Raw genomic sequence first — 18,709 nt, forward strand, 5'->3', positions numbered from 1 at the left:
AGTTCCAACCTGGACATCGCTTCCATGCTCGCTGCTACTCAATTGACATCCCTACGAGAGAGAGCGAGGCTCTACCTCGGTAAACAACAACAACCACAACCACCACCACAACCACCACCACCACCACAACCACCACCACAACCACCACCACAACCACCACCACCACAACCACCACCACAACCACCACCACCACAACCACCACCACCACGACAACCACCACCACTATGAAAATTTCTCACCTCGGATTTCAGTTCACACGCGGAGCGGCAACTTCCAGCTACCTCGCGAAGCCACGGGGCAACAGGCGGTGACGTCACTCTTTTCCGCAATGAGTTGGTCTTAACTTGAATAAATTATGTTAATGAGCCCAGCCCATACGTCGGAGGAGTGGGGCGCGGGTGCTGAACCCGTCGCAATAAACTGGCGATGGATTTCACGAATAAATTATGTTAATGAGCCGCCAGTCACCAGGCGTAGCTTTGCCCAAATAAGGATTGGCATTGGAACAGATATCGGCAGCGGCCGCGCGGAGATGATGTCACGCTCAAGAGTGCGTCAGTCAGGGGTGGGGTGAATATCTTAGTGACATGACGTCACTAGCAATGTACATCGCCCCCTAGCGTTTGACGCCGATGAGGTCACGCTGAGCGGTGACGTCAGAGAGCGGGGTCAGAGTTCAAGTTTGTTGACATAAGGGGAGCGGCAGTGTCGTGGTGAGCGCTGCGCTCCGCACGGACCAGCCGAGTTCCATTCCCGCTCGTGGCCAACACCGCCAGTGACGACTTTCCGAACCGGTCCTGAGCCTCCCCTACATCGATTCAGCCTCAAACGAGTACCCGGTGCGGTGTGTCAACATCGCCACTGGGGAGACAAAGGCGGCCGGACGTGGTGCTGGCCACCCACCCCCTCGTGTGCCGTCCCACCCTTAATAGGTGCTCGCTAACAGCAATTGCCCCTACAGTCTGTTGCCTCCCTATCGCCGGAACCACTCCAGTGGGGATCTGTCTGCAGATGTGGCTCATGTCAGGCAGAGATTGCAACCAGGTGGTCCGTTGTCAACAGGTGCAGTCACAAGAGCCGCGTCGGCCCAGCTGCAGACTCACGACTTGATGGATCTTGGGAGGGAAGATGAGCTGCTGGATTTTGGTGGCAGCAATGGAAGCCAGGACAGCAAACTTGACATTGCCGCAGGTAGCACAAGTTATACTGGTAGGAACCTCCTGGTTACACCAGCCCACAGGGAATTATTGTGTCCGTCCGTCCATCGTGCAGGGAGGGGCTGGGTGGCGAGGGAGGCGCTGGATGGGGTGGGGAGGGTGGGGCTGGGTGGGGAGGGGCTGGGAGGTGAGGGTGGGGAGGGGCTGGGTGGGGAGGGGCTGGTCACCCCGTGGTGCCCTTATACAACTAAACGTTTAACCTACTCACGCCGGCTTGTGCCCTCCCTCACAGTCGGGCATATTTGCGGAATACACCACGCCGCCGTTAACCCTGGCCATTGACCGAGCAACCCAATGTTCCTACCAGCTCCCTCCGCAGGAATGTGTTTCTGTTCATTTCCCATCACAACAACGGCAACAAGGAAATAACCTAAGAGTTAAATATTACCGCTTGATGGAATAAATTCTCCTTCACTTGAACTAAGTGGAGTGGAATTCACTGTTGCGTTGCACAATTTGTTGAATAAATTTTAATAGCCTTGTGACCTTTCAAACTGACACACTTCCCCAAACAAGACGTAAATTTTGATCTTGTTCAAGGGTTATAAAAGGCCCGAACATTACAACTTTGTGTGCGTTTTTTTGTTAGATTCATTTGGCAAGGGAAACTCGTCGGCTTTCTCTCTGCTACACTCTCTTGACAGTTTGACACTTTGTCCTGCCACACCCAGTGTGTCACAGTGCTTGTCTGACATCACTAACCAGAGGAGATGAATGGTGAACATTTAATAGAGAAATGGAACATTTATGCTGGTCTTTGGAAATAGTTTTAAACAATCCAGGACGGTTTGCTTTCATGGAAACATTCCAACTGTGATTGTATTTGTTTGGGATGTCCCCGCGGCAGTCGAGGTTTTTGGCAATGATCTGCAGGGATGGTGCGTTTCCGTTCCTAGCCGCGAGGACATATCCTTGTTACTGCGCCGTCCATTAGCGTTGGTTCACGTTCGGAGCAGTGAGGAAGCCCGCTTATCTTGCTTATGTTGTTGAGTTGCGTCGGCAATAAACCCAAAGGGCAACCTTACCCGGTAAATAGAGTAAACCATCTAGTAATCCACTGTAGTCTTCGTTCCTGCAATGAAGGAATAACAAAGCTACACCAACTCTCTCCCGAAGCCCTCTTCTGGCTAGCAGACCTCGACATTTTCATTTATCTCCTAAACATGTTGCAAGATTTGGAGTTAATTGTAATATGGTGCCACCTAGTGGCGATACAGCTCAGACGAGTCTTTTAAGTAAACGGACGGCAAAGCTGAGTTATAGATTCATGTTCATCATCATTACACTGGTCAACAAAAAAAATGTTTTTTTCTGGCCTGGACTTTTGCAGCTGTTTTAGACTAATTTTAGGGTGCTGATTCCAAATCTGATCTCAGATTTGCTATATCACATCTCATTTTATGCTATCGGCATACCCCATTTTCATTGATTTTACCCGAAATTAACTCTGTCACTTATGATTGCAAGTTGTTGCGAGTCAGTGACTGCTTTAGTGTTAAGTTATGGTGCTGTATTTTTAGGATAGTGTGTTTATAATATAATTTTATGTAGATATCCACATTTATTTAATATTTTTCTTCTGAAGTTTTTATTGAAAACGCAATATTTGACATCTCAAAAACCTGATGTGATAGACAAAAACTGATGCCAGATTTGGAATCAGCAACCCAAAATTACCTTAACACCGTTGGAATACCTTATGCCAGAAAAAGTGTGTTGACCAGTGAATTATCAACCATAATTAAATCCAATGCTGGATGGAGGTCTCTCCAAGCTGTCATCATCAAATATTCTTGCAATGCAACAATCCACTGAGCACCTGCATACGAGCTGATTTCAGAGCTCTCCATCTTTGATCTTTAAAGGTGCATTTGAAATGTTTTTTTATACTCCTACTGATGCTCCTGCTGTTGTGGAGTGACTCATGCAGCCAGCTATGGCTACAGGGTTTTGTGGTACGTATTTTGTGTCGTTTATTGTGAAATTTCGGTCACAGTTCCTATGATCACTGTTACATTTCTCATGGCTTTATTTTGGTGATTTCAATAAGATTTTTGGTTTAGCCATTTTGTTTGTTGTAGTACGGAGTTCGAATGATGCCTTTAATCTAAGTTGTCTTGTGGTTGTTGTTTGACTTGCAACCCACTGGGATTTTTGCACAGCGTGGGTGTACGGTGCTTTTTTCTGGAAGACTTTGCAGTTTTTCCCTGGATTTTTCTGTTTGCGCATAGTTACTTTGAGATGTTTTCTTGTTCATGTTTCTGTTTTTTATTTGTTGCGGTTGCACCCGATTCAAGAGCCGAATGGCTCACAGGGCTATACCAAATAAATGAAAATGAAATGAAACTGTTAAGGCGAAATGGGGGATCTTTCTGTTTGTGTTAGGTGCTCGCTAACAGCACTTGCCCCTACAATCTGTCCAGGCTATACGGGGGTCTTTGTCCTAGGTACTCACTAACAGCACTTGCCCCAACATTATGTGCAGGCTATACGGGGGATCTTTGTGTTTGTTAGGTGCTCGCTAACAGCACTTGCCCTGACATTCTGTCCAGGCTATATGGGAGATCTTTGTCATTGTGTGTTGGGAGCAAGTTTGAGTCGCGTGTAGTCGTGGGAGTTTAACGGGCACCTGCTGCTACTGACAGTCGTTGACTCCGGTTGGACAGACGCTGATAGACACAGACAAGAGGAATACAGAGATACAGAGACGACATAGACACAGAGACACAGAGACAGGCAGAGAGAGACACACAGAGGCGAACAGAGACACAGACGGACAGAGAGATGTTGAATCGAACACACTGAACTCGCTCCATTGAAAGCGATTCCTCGATCTTTGCCCATTCCCGGAGGTCGTTCTAGTTTCTATTTCATTGTGTGTGGTGTGAACGTGTAAGCAATGTGGGATATCGATGTACACGGATATGAACAAGATCAGCAGACAAGACGTCTTTCATACTTTTTGGTTCTTTCAGTAAAGTCACGAAGGTAGAAAAAATAAAATAATACATAAATCACGACGCTTCGATCGCAACACGAGCGGTCATCCTCAGGCGAAAACATCCAGACGTTGTCGCGGCAGAAGTCACGTGAACTACGGCACTTGACAAAGATAAGGTGACCCCCCCCCTACCGTGGCTCGCCCCGCTCAGCTGAGCATTGTTTTAATGCGGTGGGCTAACGCGAAATTGATTTCTGTAAGACGAAGGTACTTTGAAAACCCACTGGCGATACTCTTTCACATGAGCGCACAACTTCATCTATCTGTGATGAAAGCTGCACTTTCCGTCGTTTTCATGCAGGGGGCGCTGCAAACCTACGCGCCCCCTGCATGAACGACGGAGGCGCAGGGACAGACGTTCGATCACGTTGGAATCGATCTGCAGACGGCAGTCTTCTCGCTCGGCCAGCTCTGTGTCGCCTCATCTCGATCCCGCGATCCCAACAAGGTGAAAGTCCGCATCGAACCGAATCCCCAGCAAGGCAATCTACTTAACGACGAGAGAAAATTCACACGAAATGCTTTCAATTAAGTCGTCCAGATGTAAAATGATAAAAGCTTTTAATGAAGAAATACAATCATAAAATTCAAAACATAATACAATTAAAAGTTGTTTCATTTTAAAACTTCAAAACGGAGCATCAGGAGTTTGTGTGAATGCATCGTTCGTGCACAATTTTGTTTGTGACTTTCCTGGCCCAAGGCCATAAATGGTTGTGAGGGGCACCGCAGGCGGTCAGGCTTGCTTCAACCCATGGTAGCCAACATCCAGACGTTAATCAGCAAGGACCATTTCTCGTCCTAATTCGACAAAATCTACGTCAACACGTAATACAAAATTATAATTCGTGTTGTAGAGAATGTATCTCCTCTACGTGTAACTTTTTAGTGGTGTGCCTTGTAACTGATGAATGATCCGAGTGTGTTCGCTATTTCAAAGACAATGAGAGTTGCTCCAGAGGCAGACGCTTCCTGAAAACACAAAAATACCCTTTGACCTGTATCACAAGAACAATGAGTCTCACCTGAGTTATCTGTACAGGTTACTTGCCCAACACACACTTTGTCCTAACATCACTTAATCAATGTTTGACCCTTATAGACAAAATGTTACATGTACACACACAATCAGACAAGTATTCAGTCTAAATTATTGACAGATATGTTAACAAAATTTAATTACTGCACTAGGTTACATCGCATTAACAAGAAGCTAATTTAAAAAAATATGTAAAATCTGCTTAAGTGTATGTACAACATACTAATGCACCATTCAAAACGAGTAGACCATTGCATGCTGGCGTCGGGGTCAAAATATATCAAATTCTAAGCATTACCTACAAACTCCACAACTGAGATGCCACATCAACCATCGCCCCCTACTGACAGGCTCTTGTCCACATGCAGGCCGGTGCGGGGCCACCACCTTGTGCCACACAGGGGCAGCTGCTACACAGGTCCACAAAGACTGGCCGCTCTTACCCTGCAGGTTGAACCTAGGAACCGAGTGTTCAACTTCACATTCTTGTCATTAAAGGCCTGTGACAAAGGAGCATCTATTGGAGCGACATCGTCTCAAGCTTACACATCTCCCGGGTCCCCATTTGACTTTGTATTATCTCGGAGGAAGTCCACCCACACCTCCACTTCCACAAACTGCTGGGAGTTGCCTCGCTCGGCCTCACAGTCAGAATTCTCCTCCTGCTTCACGTTGCCACCATCGATGTGAACGTCCGATTTTGGAGTTGAACCTTCATCTTCAGATTTTACATTCACTTCTACGCTCTTCACCATCACTTCTTCACATTTCACCTTCACCTCTTCATATTTCACCTCGATTCCTTTAAAAGTGTCCAAGCTGGGATTTTCTTCCAGTTCTTGTTTGATGAGGGATGGGCTCATTGCAGCACTTTGACGATCACAAGCTGATTTCAGACTCCACTCCCTGTGGATCTTCTGATGCTTGTGTGTTCTCTGGTGTCTTTGAAAATGTGATGACTGTACAAACGCCTTCCCACACACACTGCACTTGAAAGGGTTCTCTCCCGTGTGTGTTCTCTGGTGTCTTTGAAAATTTGATGACTGTGCAAACGCCTTCCCACACACACTGCACTTGAAAGGTTTCTCTCCCGTGTGTGTTCTCTGGTGTGTTACACGAGGAGATGACTGTGCAAAGGTCTTCCCACACACACTGCACTTGAAGGGTTTCTCTCCCGTGTGAGTTCTCTGGTGTGTTACAAGAGGAGATGACTGTGCAAACGTCTTCCCACACACACTGCACTTGAAGGGTTTCTCTCCCGTGTGAGTTCTCTGGTGTGTTACAAGATGAGATGAATGTGCAAACGTCTTCCCACACACACTGCACTTGAAGGGTTTCTCTCCCGTGTGTGTTCTCTGGTGTACATGAAGAGAAGATGAATCTGAAAACGCCTTCCCGCACGGAGTGCACCTGAAGGGTTTCTCTCCCGTGTGTGTTCTCTGGTGTGCTACAAGATGAGTTGACTGTGAAAACGCCTTCCTACACACACTGCACCTGAAGGGTTTCTCTCCTGTGTGAGTTCTCTGGTGCCGTGTAAAATTTTCAGTACGATCCGTGCTGTACGCACACCGGTCGCATTGTTGCCTTTTTGCACCGAAATGTGCCGAATGCCTTTGCTCCATCAGACCAATTCTGCAAAGGAAGCGACAGCTGCAGAAAGAGAAAAAGTTATATCCACACCATCTACACATCAGTATCAATACATATACACAGTAACACGTGACTTACACGTCTATACTTATTCATATATTTATGATAGCGTGAAAAAGTGTCCCAAATTCATCACACGGGCTGTTATGGCACACAATGAGAGGGCAAATGGTTATAAACATGCCTGGAAGCCCTCGTATCTTCAAAATGAATGTTAACCCAAAACTCCAAGCACACAATATTGGCTGTCTGGCTTCAAAATAAATGTTTATGAAAGCTAAATTCAGCTCACATAGCAAAGGGTGTTGATAATAATAATTTGTGTTATGCACAAATGCATAAATGAATGTTCAATCGCAACTAAGAGGTGTAAAGGCAGGCACAGATGTCCTTGATTTCTGTGATGAACAGTTCCGACTTTAGCTGATGCACGTGTGCTGTGATAACTTCCTGACTCCATTCTTACAAAGAGTTCCAGAGGAAAACAAAAATAAACAACTGTTTTGATATAACGTCCGTGCTCAATAGAGTTAATAGACTTTACTGCAAACACAAACTTGACACTGTCACACACTCAGAGGCTGAGCCAGGATTTTCAGGTAGGGAGGGGGGCAACCCCTCCAGTAATGAAAAATGATAGTTGTTAGTAAGTAAGGAGTTGTTAGTAAGTAAGGAGTTGTTAGTAAGCAAGGACTTGTCCCTTGCTTTTTATTCGACGCGTGTGATCGGCATTGCGCTCGCTGAACGTGATGCCTTCAGGGAAGTCGTGTCCTGTAGACGCAACTGCGCACAATTCCGTGAGTCGCTTGCAACTGCTTTGCCGTTACTTATTGCCAATTATGGACTTGGACTGTTGTCCTCTCATAAAGTCCCTGGCACGTAATAATATGCCACACGGTGGCGGTCGCAAAATGCCCATTTATCTTATATATATAAAAAGGAAATGTGTGGATACGTGTGTCTGTTCTAAATGTCTAGCATACTTCCCAACATGCCACACACTTGAAATTTGGCACGTGGATAGGTTCCATCCTGTACACAATGTAAAAAGTATAAAAATAGACTTTTGTATTTTTTTTTTGGGGGGGGGGGGGGGGGAAATGACCATGAAGTATGTGGTGTCAACCCACATCACAACTGAGTTAAGCGGTCTGCAATGCTTTCCCCTACCATATGGCTCTTAATTCTAGATTTGAAGCTTTCGTGACTGCAAGGATTCATATTCTTAGGTTTTTTTCGATAAAGTCACGTGACTTTACCGAAAAAACCTAAGAATACATATGGCTCTTCGCGCGCCGTACTTCTACAGCTGTTCAGTGTGCCGGGAGATTTTAGGTGGCGCTTCCCTCCAGGCTTATGAAGCCATTGGCTTCTCGGAGTTTCAATACATATCCGTGCGAAGAACGGGTACAACTGCTATCTTAAATATAAAGCAGAAATTACATCTGTTTGTTTGTGTGAAGCAGCAAAAACTCTCCAACGCTGAGCTCTGGCGTCATGAAATTTTCACAGCTTATGCCGTCTGGAATTTCTAAGCGAACGCGAGTTGCCAAAATCGACCTTCCATAGAAGTGGATTAAGGTTGAATATCCTTGAGTGAAAACATCCGATTTAGGTAAATTGATGTGTTTCGGCTTTTTTCTTTCTTGCAAGCATCAATTTTTTTCAGGGATTTTCAGTGAAAGATGAGGGAATATGAAATTTGAAATTTATCCAAGACAAGAATCCAAGTCCCGGGTGAAGCCGGGTAGTGAAGCTAGTTAGTAATAAACCCCAATGATCCGATCTAAATTATGGATTTCGATCAGATCGTAGGGGGGACACGTGCCACCCTACCCCCACTGGCTCCACCACTGTCACACACTGGCATGGTTCACAGGTGGTGGTGTGTCCAGACCCACACCTGGCCACCTTCACCTGCTCAGTATTAATGCTTCCTCACTCCACCAAGTAATTCATTGAGGATCAATCAACACAGCCGAGACTGCGTGTCTCTCTCTCTCTCTCCCCGTGGTGGCGTTGATTTCCTTCCCGATCTCCGGGTTTCCCCTCCACATGTAGAGAGTGAACACCGCCACGCGTCTAGAGTGAACACCGCCACGCGTCTAGAGTGAACACCGCCACGCGTCTAGAGTGAACACCACCACGTGTCTAGAGTGAACACCGCCACGCTGTTGACAAGCCTCACCTTGTTGTTGTTGTTGTGGGCAGGTCGCTTCTGAAAACAAGAGCGGTACAGCAGCTCAAGCGGGCGTGGCCTGGTAAAAAATGAAAAAAGAAAACTGTGAATATTTAAAATAAAACAAAGTTACAAAGTAACGAGCCAGGTGAAGAGAAATTAAAACTTAAGCAAGATACTCTTTGGTTCTTTCAGGAAAGTCACGTAGAATAAATAAATACATTAAATAATAGCATGTGACGTTTCGATTGCAACACAAGCAATCATCATCAGGTACTAATTAAAGAGAAAACAAACCCAGTAAACTTAGAAATGTAATGCAATAAAACACAGAGAGTCAGCTAACAAAACAGTCAACACCCCACCTGGTTGATCACGTTCTTCCAAAGATTGCTCAATTTGAGAGAGAGACAAAACACAGACACGGAGACACAGACAGGGAGAGATAACACAGAGACACAGAGAGAGACACAGAGACAAATAGAGAGAGACACACACACATAGACACACAGAGAGATGACAGAGAAAAATAGAGAGAGACACACACATAGACACACAGAGAGACACACACACAGGCACACAGATAAACAACACCTCTGTGTCGAGGCCTTAAATAGAGAGAGGGGGGGGGGGTAGAGAAATTAGCATGTCAATGCAAGGCTGTAGCCATGGAGTCAACATTGGGGGGGACCAAATCTTCCAGGGGGTCTGGGGTCCCCCCCCCCCCAGAAAAATATCTAAATTTGAAAACTAATTTCCTGCTATTTAAAGTTCACTAACACATGGGATGCAATTTGTCTTTATTCTTTACAATAATATCTAATATTGTATTGTATTACATTGCTGTTTTTTTCTTTTTTACCTTTTCTTGTTTCATAGTGTGTAATGGCAGAGATTAGGGATTCATAAAGTACAACGCAATCATATAAACAGAAATCTATGCATTGTTATATGAAGACAAGTCCAGATTTCGTGGCCAAGGTTTAGCAAATTGTTGTTTTTATTAACATAGCATCACAATTATTATTTTTAAGAAGATTTTTATAACAATAAATTGGAGGGGAATATTTGATTATTATAAGTATTATAACAAATTATAATTATTATAACATTATAATTATAACATATTATAATTATTATAACATATTACGTGTCAATGAGAGATTTGGAGGTTTGGTGACTGCACAGAAAGAGAGCACACTTAATCAAACAAACTATGTAAAAGTTTGGAAATGTAATTCAATGCAAAACAGAGTTTGTCAACACACAATTAATGCATAGCCTGGCTGATTACGTTCTTCCAAAGATTGCTAAACTAAGCGAGATAATTGAAGCAGACGCGATCAGGCGAGGGCAGGAGGCAAGGCCCCGCGTTGTAAAGTTCCAACCTGGACATCGCTTCCATGCTCGCTGCTACTCAATTGACATCCCAACAAGAGAAAGAGCGAGGCTCTACCTCGGTACACAACAACAACCACAACTACCACCACAACCACCGCAACCACAACAACCACCACCACCATCATCATCACCACCACCACCATAACCACCACCATAACCACCACCACAACCACCACCACCACAACACCACCACAACCACCACCACCACCACAACGACCACCACAACAACCACCACAACCCCACCACCACAACCACCACCACCACAACACCACCACAACCACCACCACAACCACCACCACAACCACCACCACAACCACCACCACAACCACCACCACAACCACCACCACAACCACCACCACAACCACCACCACAACCACCACCATCACCACAACAATCACCACAACAACCACCACCACAACCACAACCACCACCATCATCACCACCACCACCATCATCATCACCACCACCTCCACAACCACAACCACCACAACAACCACTACAACCACCACCACGATGAAAATTTCTCACCTCGGATTTCAGTTCACACGCGGAGCGGCAACTTCCAGCTACCTCGCGACGCCACGCGCAGCAAGCCGTGACGTCACTTCCGGGGTACAAGACAGTCCCCTTGCACATCGAGCGGCTCTGTAACTTAAATAAATAATGTAAATGAGCCCGGCTCACACGTGGATGGATGGGGTACAGATGCTGAACACGTCGCAATAAACTCGCGGCAACTTTCACGAATAAATTATGTTAATGAGCCGCCAGTCACCGGGCGTAGCTTTGCCCAAATAAGGATTGGCACTGGTACAGATATCGGCAGCGGCCAAGAAGAGGTGACGTCACGCTCAAGAGCGCGTTAGTCGGAGGTGGGGTGAATACCTTGGTGACATGACGTCACTAGCGAGGCACACCGCCCCCTGGCGTTTGACGCCGATGAGGTCACGCTGAGCGGTGACATCAGAGAGCGGGGTCGGAGTTCAAGTTTGTTGACAGAAGGGGAGCGGCAGTGTCGTGGTGAGCGCTGCGCTCCGTACCGACCAGCCGAGTTCCATTCCCGCTCGTGGCCAACACCGCCAGTGACGACTTTCCGAACCGGTCCTGAGCCTCCCCTACGTCGACTCAGCCTCAAACGAGTACCCGGTGCGGTGTGTCAACATCGCCACTGGGGAGACAAAGGCGGCCGGGCGTGGTGCTGGCCACCCACCCCCTCCCTCGTGTGCCGTCCCACCCTTAATAGGTGCTCGCTAAAAGCACTTGCCCCTACAGTCTGTTGCCTCTCTATCGCCGGCACCACTCCAGTGGGGATCTGTCTGCAGATGTGGCTCATGTCAGGCAGAGATTGCAACCAGGTGGTCCGTTGTCAACAGGTGCAGTCACAAGAGCGGCGTCGGCCCAGCTGCAGACTCACGACTTGATGGATCTTGGGTGGGAAGATGAGCTGCTGGATTTTGGTGGCAGCAATGGAAGCCAGGACAGCAAACTTTAAATTTGCCGCAGGTAGCACAAGTTATACTGGTAGGAACCTCCTGGTTACACCAGCCCACAGGGAATTATTGTGTCCGTCCGTCCGTCGTGCAGGGAGGGGCTGGGTGGCGAGGGAGGCGCTGGATGGGGTGGGGAGTGTGTGGCTGGGTGGGGAGGGGCTGGGAGGTGAGGGTGGGGAGGTGCTGGGTGGGGAGGGGCTGGTCACCCCGTGGTGCCCTTATAAAACTCAACGTTTAACCTAATCACGCCGGCTTGTGCCCTCCCTCACAGTCGGGCATATTTGTGGAATACACCACGCCGCCGTTGACCCTGGCCATTGACCGAGCAACCCTATGTTCCTACCAGCTCCCTCCGCAGGAATGTGTTTCTGTTCATTTCCCATCACAACAACGGCAACAAGGAAATAACCCAAGAGTTAAATATTACCGCTTGATGGAATAAATTCTCCTTCACTTGCACTAAGTGGAGTGGAATTTACTGTTGCGTTGCACAATGTGTTGAACAAATTGTGATAGTCTTGTGACCTTTACAACTGACACACCACCCCAAACAAGACGTAAATTTTGATCTTGTTCAAGGGTTATTATAGGCCCGAACATTACAACTCTGTGTGCGTTTTTTTGGTTAGATTCATTTGGCAAGGGAAACTCGTTGGCTTTCTCTCTGCTCCACTCGCTTGACAGTTTGACACTTTGTCCTGCCACACCCAGTGTGTCACAGTGCTTGTCTGACATCACTAACCAGAGAAGATGAATGGTGAACATTTAATAGAGAAATAGAACATTTATGGTGGTCTTTGGAAATAGTTTTAAACAATCCAGGACGGTTTGCTTTTATGGAAACATTCCAACTGTGATTGTATTTGTTTGAGATGTCCCCGCGGCAGTCGAGGTTTTTGGCAATGATCTGCAGGGATGGTGCGTTTCCGTTCCAAGCCGCGAGGGAATATCCTTGTTACTGCGCCGTCCGTTAGCGTTGGTTCACGTTCGGAGCAGTGAGGAAGCCCGCTTATCTTGCTTATGTTGTTGAGTTGCGTCGGCAATAAACCCAAAGGGCAACCTTACCCGGTGAATGCAGTAAAACATATAGTAAACCACTGTAGTCTTCGTTCCTGCAATGAAGGAATAACAAAGCTACACCAACTCTCTCCCGAAGCCCTCTTCTGGCTAGCAGACCTCGACATTTTCATTTATCTCCTAAACATATTGCCAGATTTGGAGTAAATTGTGATATGGTGCCACCTAGTGGCGATACAGCTCAGGCGAGTCTTTTAAGTAAACGGACGGCGAAGCTGAGTTATAGATTCATGTTCATCATCATTACACTGGTCAACAAAAAAATGTTTTTTTCTGGCCTGGACTTTTGCAGCTGTTTTAGACTAATTTCAGGGTGCTGATTCCAAATCTGATCTCAGATTTGCTCTATCACATCTCATTTTATGCTATCGGCATACCCCATTTTCATTGATTTTACCCGAAATTAACTCTGTCACTTATGATTGCAAGTTGTTGCGAGTCAGTGACTGCTTTAGTGTTAAGATATGGTGCTGTATTTTTAGGATAGTGTTTATAATATAATTTTATGTAGATATCCACATTTATTTAATATTTTTCTTCTGCAGTTTTTATTGAAAACGCAATATTTGATATCTCAAAAACCTGATGTGATAGACAAAAACTGATGCCAGATTTGGAATCAGCACCCCAAAATTACATTAACACCGTTGGAATACCTCATGCCAGAAAAAGTGTGTTGACCAGTGAATTATCAACCATAATTAAATCCAATGCTGGATGGAGGCCTCTCCAAGCTGTCATCATCAAATTTTCTTGCAATGCAACAATCCACGGAGCACCTGCATACGAGCTGATTTCAGAGCTCTCTATCTTTGATCTTTAAAGGTGCATTTGAAATGTTTTTATACTCCTACTGATGCTCCTGCTGTTGTGGATGACTCATGCGGCCAGCTATGGCTACAGGGTTTTGTGGTACGTGTTTTGTGTCGTTTATTGTGAAATTTCGGTCACAGTTCCTATGATCACTGTTACATTTCTTATGGCTTTATTTTGGTGATTTCAATAAGATTTTTGGTTTTGCCATTTTGCTTGTTGTAGTACGGAGTTCGAATGATGGCTTTAATCTAAGTTGTCTTGTGGTTGTTGTTTGACTTGCAACCCACTGGGATTTTTGCACAGCGTGGGTGTACGGTGCTTTTTTCTGGAAGACTTTGCAGTTTTTCCCTGGAATTTTCTGTTTGCGCATAGTCACTTTGAGATGTTTTCTAGTTCATGTTTTTGTTTTTTATTTGTTGCGTTTGCACCCGATTCAAGAGCCGAATGGCTCACAGGGCTATACCAAATAAATGAAATGAAACTGTTAAGACTATATGGGGGATCTTTCTGTTTGTGTTAGGTGCTCGCTAACAGCACTTGCCCCTACAGTCCGTCCAGGCTATATGGGGGTCTTTGTCCTAGGTACTCACTAACAGCACTTGCCCCAACATTATGTGCAGGCTATACGGGGGATCTTTGTCTTTGTGTTAGGTGCTCGCTAACAGCACTTGCCCTGACATTCTGTCCAGGCTATATGGGAGATCTTTGTCATTGTGTGTTGGGAGCAAGTTTGAGTCGCGTGTAGTCGTGGGAGTTGAACGGGCACCTGCTGCTACTGACAGTCGTTGACTCCGGTTTGACAGACGCTGATAGACAGACACAGACAAGAGGATACAGAGACGACATAGACACAGAGACACAGAGACAGGCAGAGAGAGACACACAGAGGCGAACAGAGATACAGACGGACAGAGAGATATTAAATCGAACACACTGAACTCGCTCCATTGAAAGAGATTCCTCGATCTTTGCACATTCCCGGAAGTCGTTCTAGTTTCTATTTCATTGTGTGTGGTGTGAACGTGTAAGCAATGTGGGATATCGATGTACACGGATATGAACAAGATCAGCAGACAAGACGTCTTTCATACTTTTTGGTTCTTTCAGTAAAGTCACGAAGTTATAAAAAATAAAACAATAAATCAATCACGACGCTTCGATCGCAACACGAGCGGTCATCCTCAGGCGAAAACATCCAGACGTTGTCGCGGCAGAAGTCACGTGAACTACGGCACGTGACAAAGAAAAGGTGACCCCCCCCCCTACCGTGGCTCGCCCCGCTCAGTTGAGCATTGTTTTAATGCGGTGGGCTAACGCGAAATTGATTTCTGTAAGACGAAGGTACTTTGAAAACCCACTGGCGATACTCTTTCACATAAGCGCACAACTTCATCTGTGATGAAAGCTGCACTTTCCGTCGTTTTCATGCAGGGGGCGCTGCAAACCTACTCGCCCCCTGCATGAACTATGGAAGCGCAGGGACAGACGTTCGATCACGTTGGAATCGATCTGCAGACGGCAGTCTTCTCGCTCGGCCAGCTCTCTGTCGCCTCATCTCGATCCCGCGATCCCAACAAGGTGAAAGTCCGCATCGAACCGAATCCCCAGCAAGGCAATCTACTTAACGACGAGAGAAAATTCACACGAAATGTTTTCAATTAAGTCGTCCAGATGTAAAATGATAAAAGCTTTTAATGAAGAAATACAATCATAAAATTCTAAACATAATACAATTAAAAGTTGTTTCATTTTAAAACTTCAAAACGGAGCATCAGGAGTTTGTGTGAATGCGTCGTTCGTGTGCAATTTTTTTCGTGACTTTCCTGGCCCAAGGCCGTAAATGGTTGTGAGGGGCACCGCAGGCGGTCAGGCTTGCTTCAACCCATGGTTGTCAACATCCAGACCGTTAATCAGCAAGGACCATTTCTCGTCCTAATTCAACAAAATCTACGTCAACACGTAATACAAAATTATAATTCGTGTTGTAGAGAATGTATCTCCTCTACGTGTAACTTTTGAGTGGTATGCCTTGTAACTGATGAATGATCCGAGTGTGCTCGCTATTTCGTAGACAATGAGTTGCTCCAGAGGCAGACGCTTCCTGAAAACACAAAAGTACCCTTTGGCCTGTATTACAACAACAATGAGTCTCACCTGAGTGATCTATACAGGTTACTTGCAAAACACACTTTGTCCTAACATGACTTATTCAATGTTTGACCCTTATAGACAACATGTTACATGTACGCACACCATCAGACAAGTATTCATTCTAACTTATTGACAGGCATATTAACAACATTGAATAACTGCACTGAAATATACTGCATCAGATTTTGATTTAAAGCTTTCGTGACTGCAGGGATTTATATTCTTGGTTCTTTCGGTGAAGTCAAGGGAAATTATAAAAAAAATAAAAGAAAACTAAAATATGCTTATTATTTTTTTATTATTTCCCTTCTAAGTGACTTTACCGAAAGAACCAAGAATATGCTGCATCAGGTTACATCGCATTAACAAGAAGCTATTTTAAAAAAATACGCACCGTCTGCTTAACAGTGTATGTACAACATACTATGGTGCCATTCAAAAGGAGTAGGTCATTGCATGCTGGCGCCTGGGTCAAAATGTAGCAAATTCTAAAAACAATATCTACAAACTCCACAACTGAGATGCCACATCAACCATCGCCCCCTACTGACAGGCTCTTGTCCACATGCAGGCCGGTGCAGGGCCACCACTTTGTGCCACACAGGGGCAGCTGCTACTTGGGGATGCTCTTCGAGTGTTTGAAAAGAGATACGATACAAAACTCCGAATTGCCGAGGCAATAAATCCAGTACAACATAAATGCAATTATGATAACATAGTGAATGCTTGGGAGCTTATTGGCTCTCGCTCCTGATTACAGATCTACGCAACCATTAGGTCCACAAAGACGGGCCGCTCTTACCCTGCAGATTGAACCTAGGAATTGAGTGTTCAACAACTTCACATTCTTGTCATTAAAGGCCTGTGACAAAGGAGCATCTATTGGAGGGACATCGTCTCAAGCTTACACATCTCCCGGGTCTCCATTTGACTTTGTATTGTCTCAGAGGAAGTCCACCCACACCTCCACTTCCACAAACTGCTGGGAGTTGCCTCGCTCTGCCTCACAGTCAGAATTCTCCTCCTGCTTCACGTTGCCTCCATCGATGTGAAGGTCCGATTTTGGAGTTGAACCTTCATCTTCACATTTTACCTTCACTTCTGCGCTCTTCGCCATCACTTCTTCACATTTCACCTTCACCTCTTCATATTTCACCTCGATACCTTTAAAAGTGCCCAAGCTGGGATTTTCTTCCGGCTCTTGTTTGATGAGGGATAGGCTCATTGCGGCACTTTGACTTTCACAAGCTGATTTCAGACTCCACTCCTTGTGGATCTTCTGATGCTTGCGTGATCTCTGGTGTTTTTGAAGATTTGGTGAAAGTGTAAATGCCTTCTCTCCCGTGTGTGTTCTTTGGTGTGTTACAAGAGTAGATGAATGTGCAAACGACTTCCCACACACACTGCACTTGAAGGGTTTCTCTCCCGTGTGTGTCCTCTGGTGTACATGAAGAGAAGATGAATCTGAAAACGCTTTCCCGCACGGAGTGCACCTGAAGGGTTTCTCTCCCGTGTGTGTTCTCTGGTGTGCTACAAGATGAGTTGACTGTGAAAACGCCTTCCCACACACACTGCACTTGAAGGGTTTCTCTCCCGTGTGAGTTCTCTGGTGTGCTACAAGAGTAGATGAATGTGCAAACGACTTCCCACACACACTGCACTTGAAGGGTTTCTCTCCCGTGTGTGTCCTCTGGTGTACATGAAGAGAAGATGAATCTGAAAACGCTTTCCCGCACGGAGTGCACCTGAAGGGTTTCTCTCCCGTGTGTGTTCTCTGGTGTGCTACAAGATGAGTTGACTGTGAAAACGCCTTCCCACACACACTGCACTTGAAGCGTTTCTCTCCCGTGTGTGTTCTCTGGTGTTTTACAAGAGTAGATGACTGTGCAAACGCCTTCCCACACACACTGCACATGAAAGGTTTCTCTCCTGTGTGAGTTCTCTGGTGCCGTGTCAAATTTTCAGTACGATCCGTGCTGTATGCACACCGGTCGCATTGTTGCCTTTTTGCACCGAAACGTGCCGAGTGCCTTTGCTCCATCAGACCAATTCTGTAGAGGAAGCGACAGCTGCAGAAAGAGAAAAAGTTATATCCACACCATCTACACATCAGTATCAATGCATATACACAGTAACACTTGACTTACACGTCTATACTTATTCATATATTTATGATAGCGTGAAAAAGTGTCCCAAATTCATCACACGGGCTGTTATGGCACACAATGAGAGGGCAAATGGTCATAAACATGCCTGGAAGCCCTCGTATCTTCAAAATGAATGTTAACCCAAAACTCCGAGCACACAATATTGGCTGTCTGACTTCAAAATAAATGTTTATGAAAGCTAAATTCAGCTGACATAGCAAAGGGTGTTGAAAATAATAATATTTGTGTTATGCACAAATGCATAAATGAATGTTCAATCGCAACTAAGAGGTGTAAAGCCAGGCACAGATGTCCTTGATTGCTGTGATGAACAGTTCCGACTTAAGCTGCTGCACGTGTGCTGTGATAACTTCCTGACTCCATTCTTACAAAGAGTTCCAGAGGAAAACAAAAATAAACTACTGTTTTGATATAACGTCCGTGCTCAAGAGTTAATAGACTTTACTGCAAACACAAACTTGACACTGTCACACACTCAGAGGCTGAGCCAGGATTTTCAGGTAGGGAGGGGGGCAACCCC

General features: G+C 45.6%; 1 protein-coding gene and 1 pseudogene across 1 annotated transcript; both read right to left on the reverse strand.

Annotated features, from left to right (window-relative positions):
- Nucleotides 1-4,811: 4,811 nt before the first annotated feature.
- On the reverse strand, nucleotides 4,812-9,174 carry LOC144737771 (uncharacterized). Its single transcript, XM_078620632.1, has 2 exons — nucleotides 9,096-9,174; nucleotides 4,812-6,907 (listed from the first exon to the last, which is right to left on the reverse strand). Exon 2 carries the CDS (start codon nucleotides 6,877-6,879, stop codon nucleotides 5,800-5,802), a length of 1,080 nt encoding a protein of 359 aa, XP_078476758.1. The 5' UTR covers nucleotides 6,880-6,907; nucleotides 9,096-9,174; the 3' UTR covers nucleotides 4,812-5,799.
- Nucleotides 9,175-15,542: 6,368 nt separating this feature from the next.
- LOC144737772 (uncharacterized) overlaps nucleotides 15,543-18,709 on the reverse strand; it is a 36,510-nt pseudogene continuing 33,343 nt past the window's right edge.

This window comes from Lampetra planeri, chromosome 73 (assembly GCF_965212315.1).
Source record: "Lampetra planeri chromosome 73, kcLamPlan1.2.h2, whole genome shotgun sequence".
Lineage (NCBI taxonomy): Eukaryota > Metazoa > Chordata > Hyperoartia > Petromyzontiformes > Petromyzontidae > Lampetra > Lampetra planeri.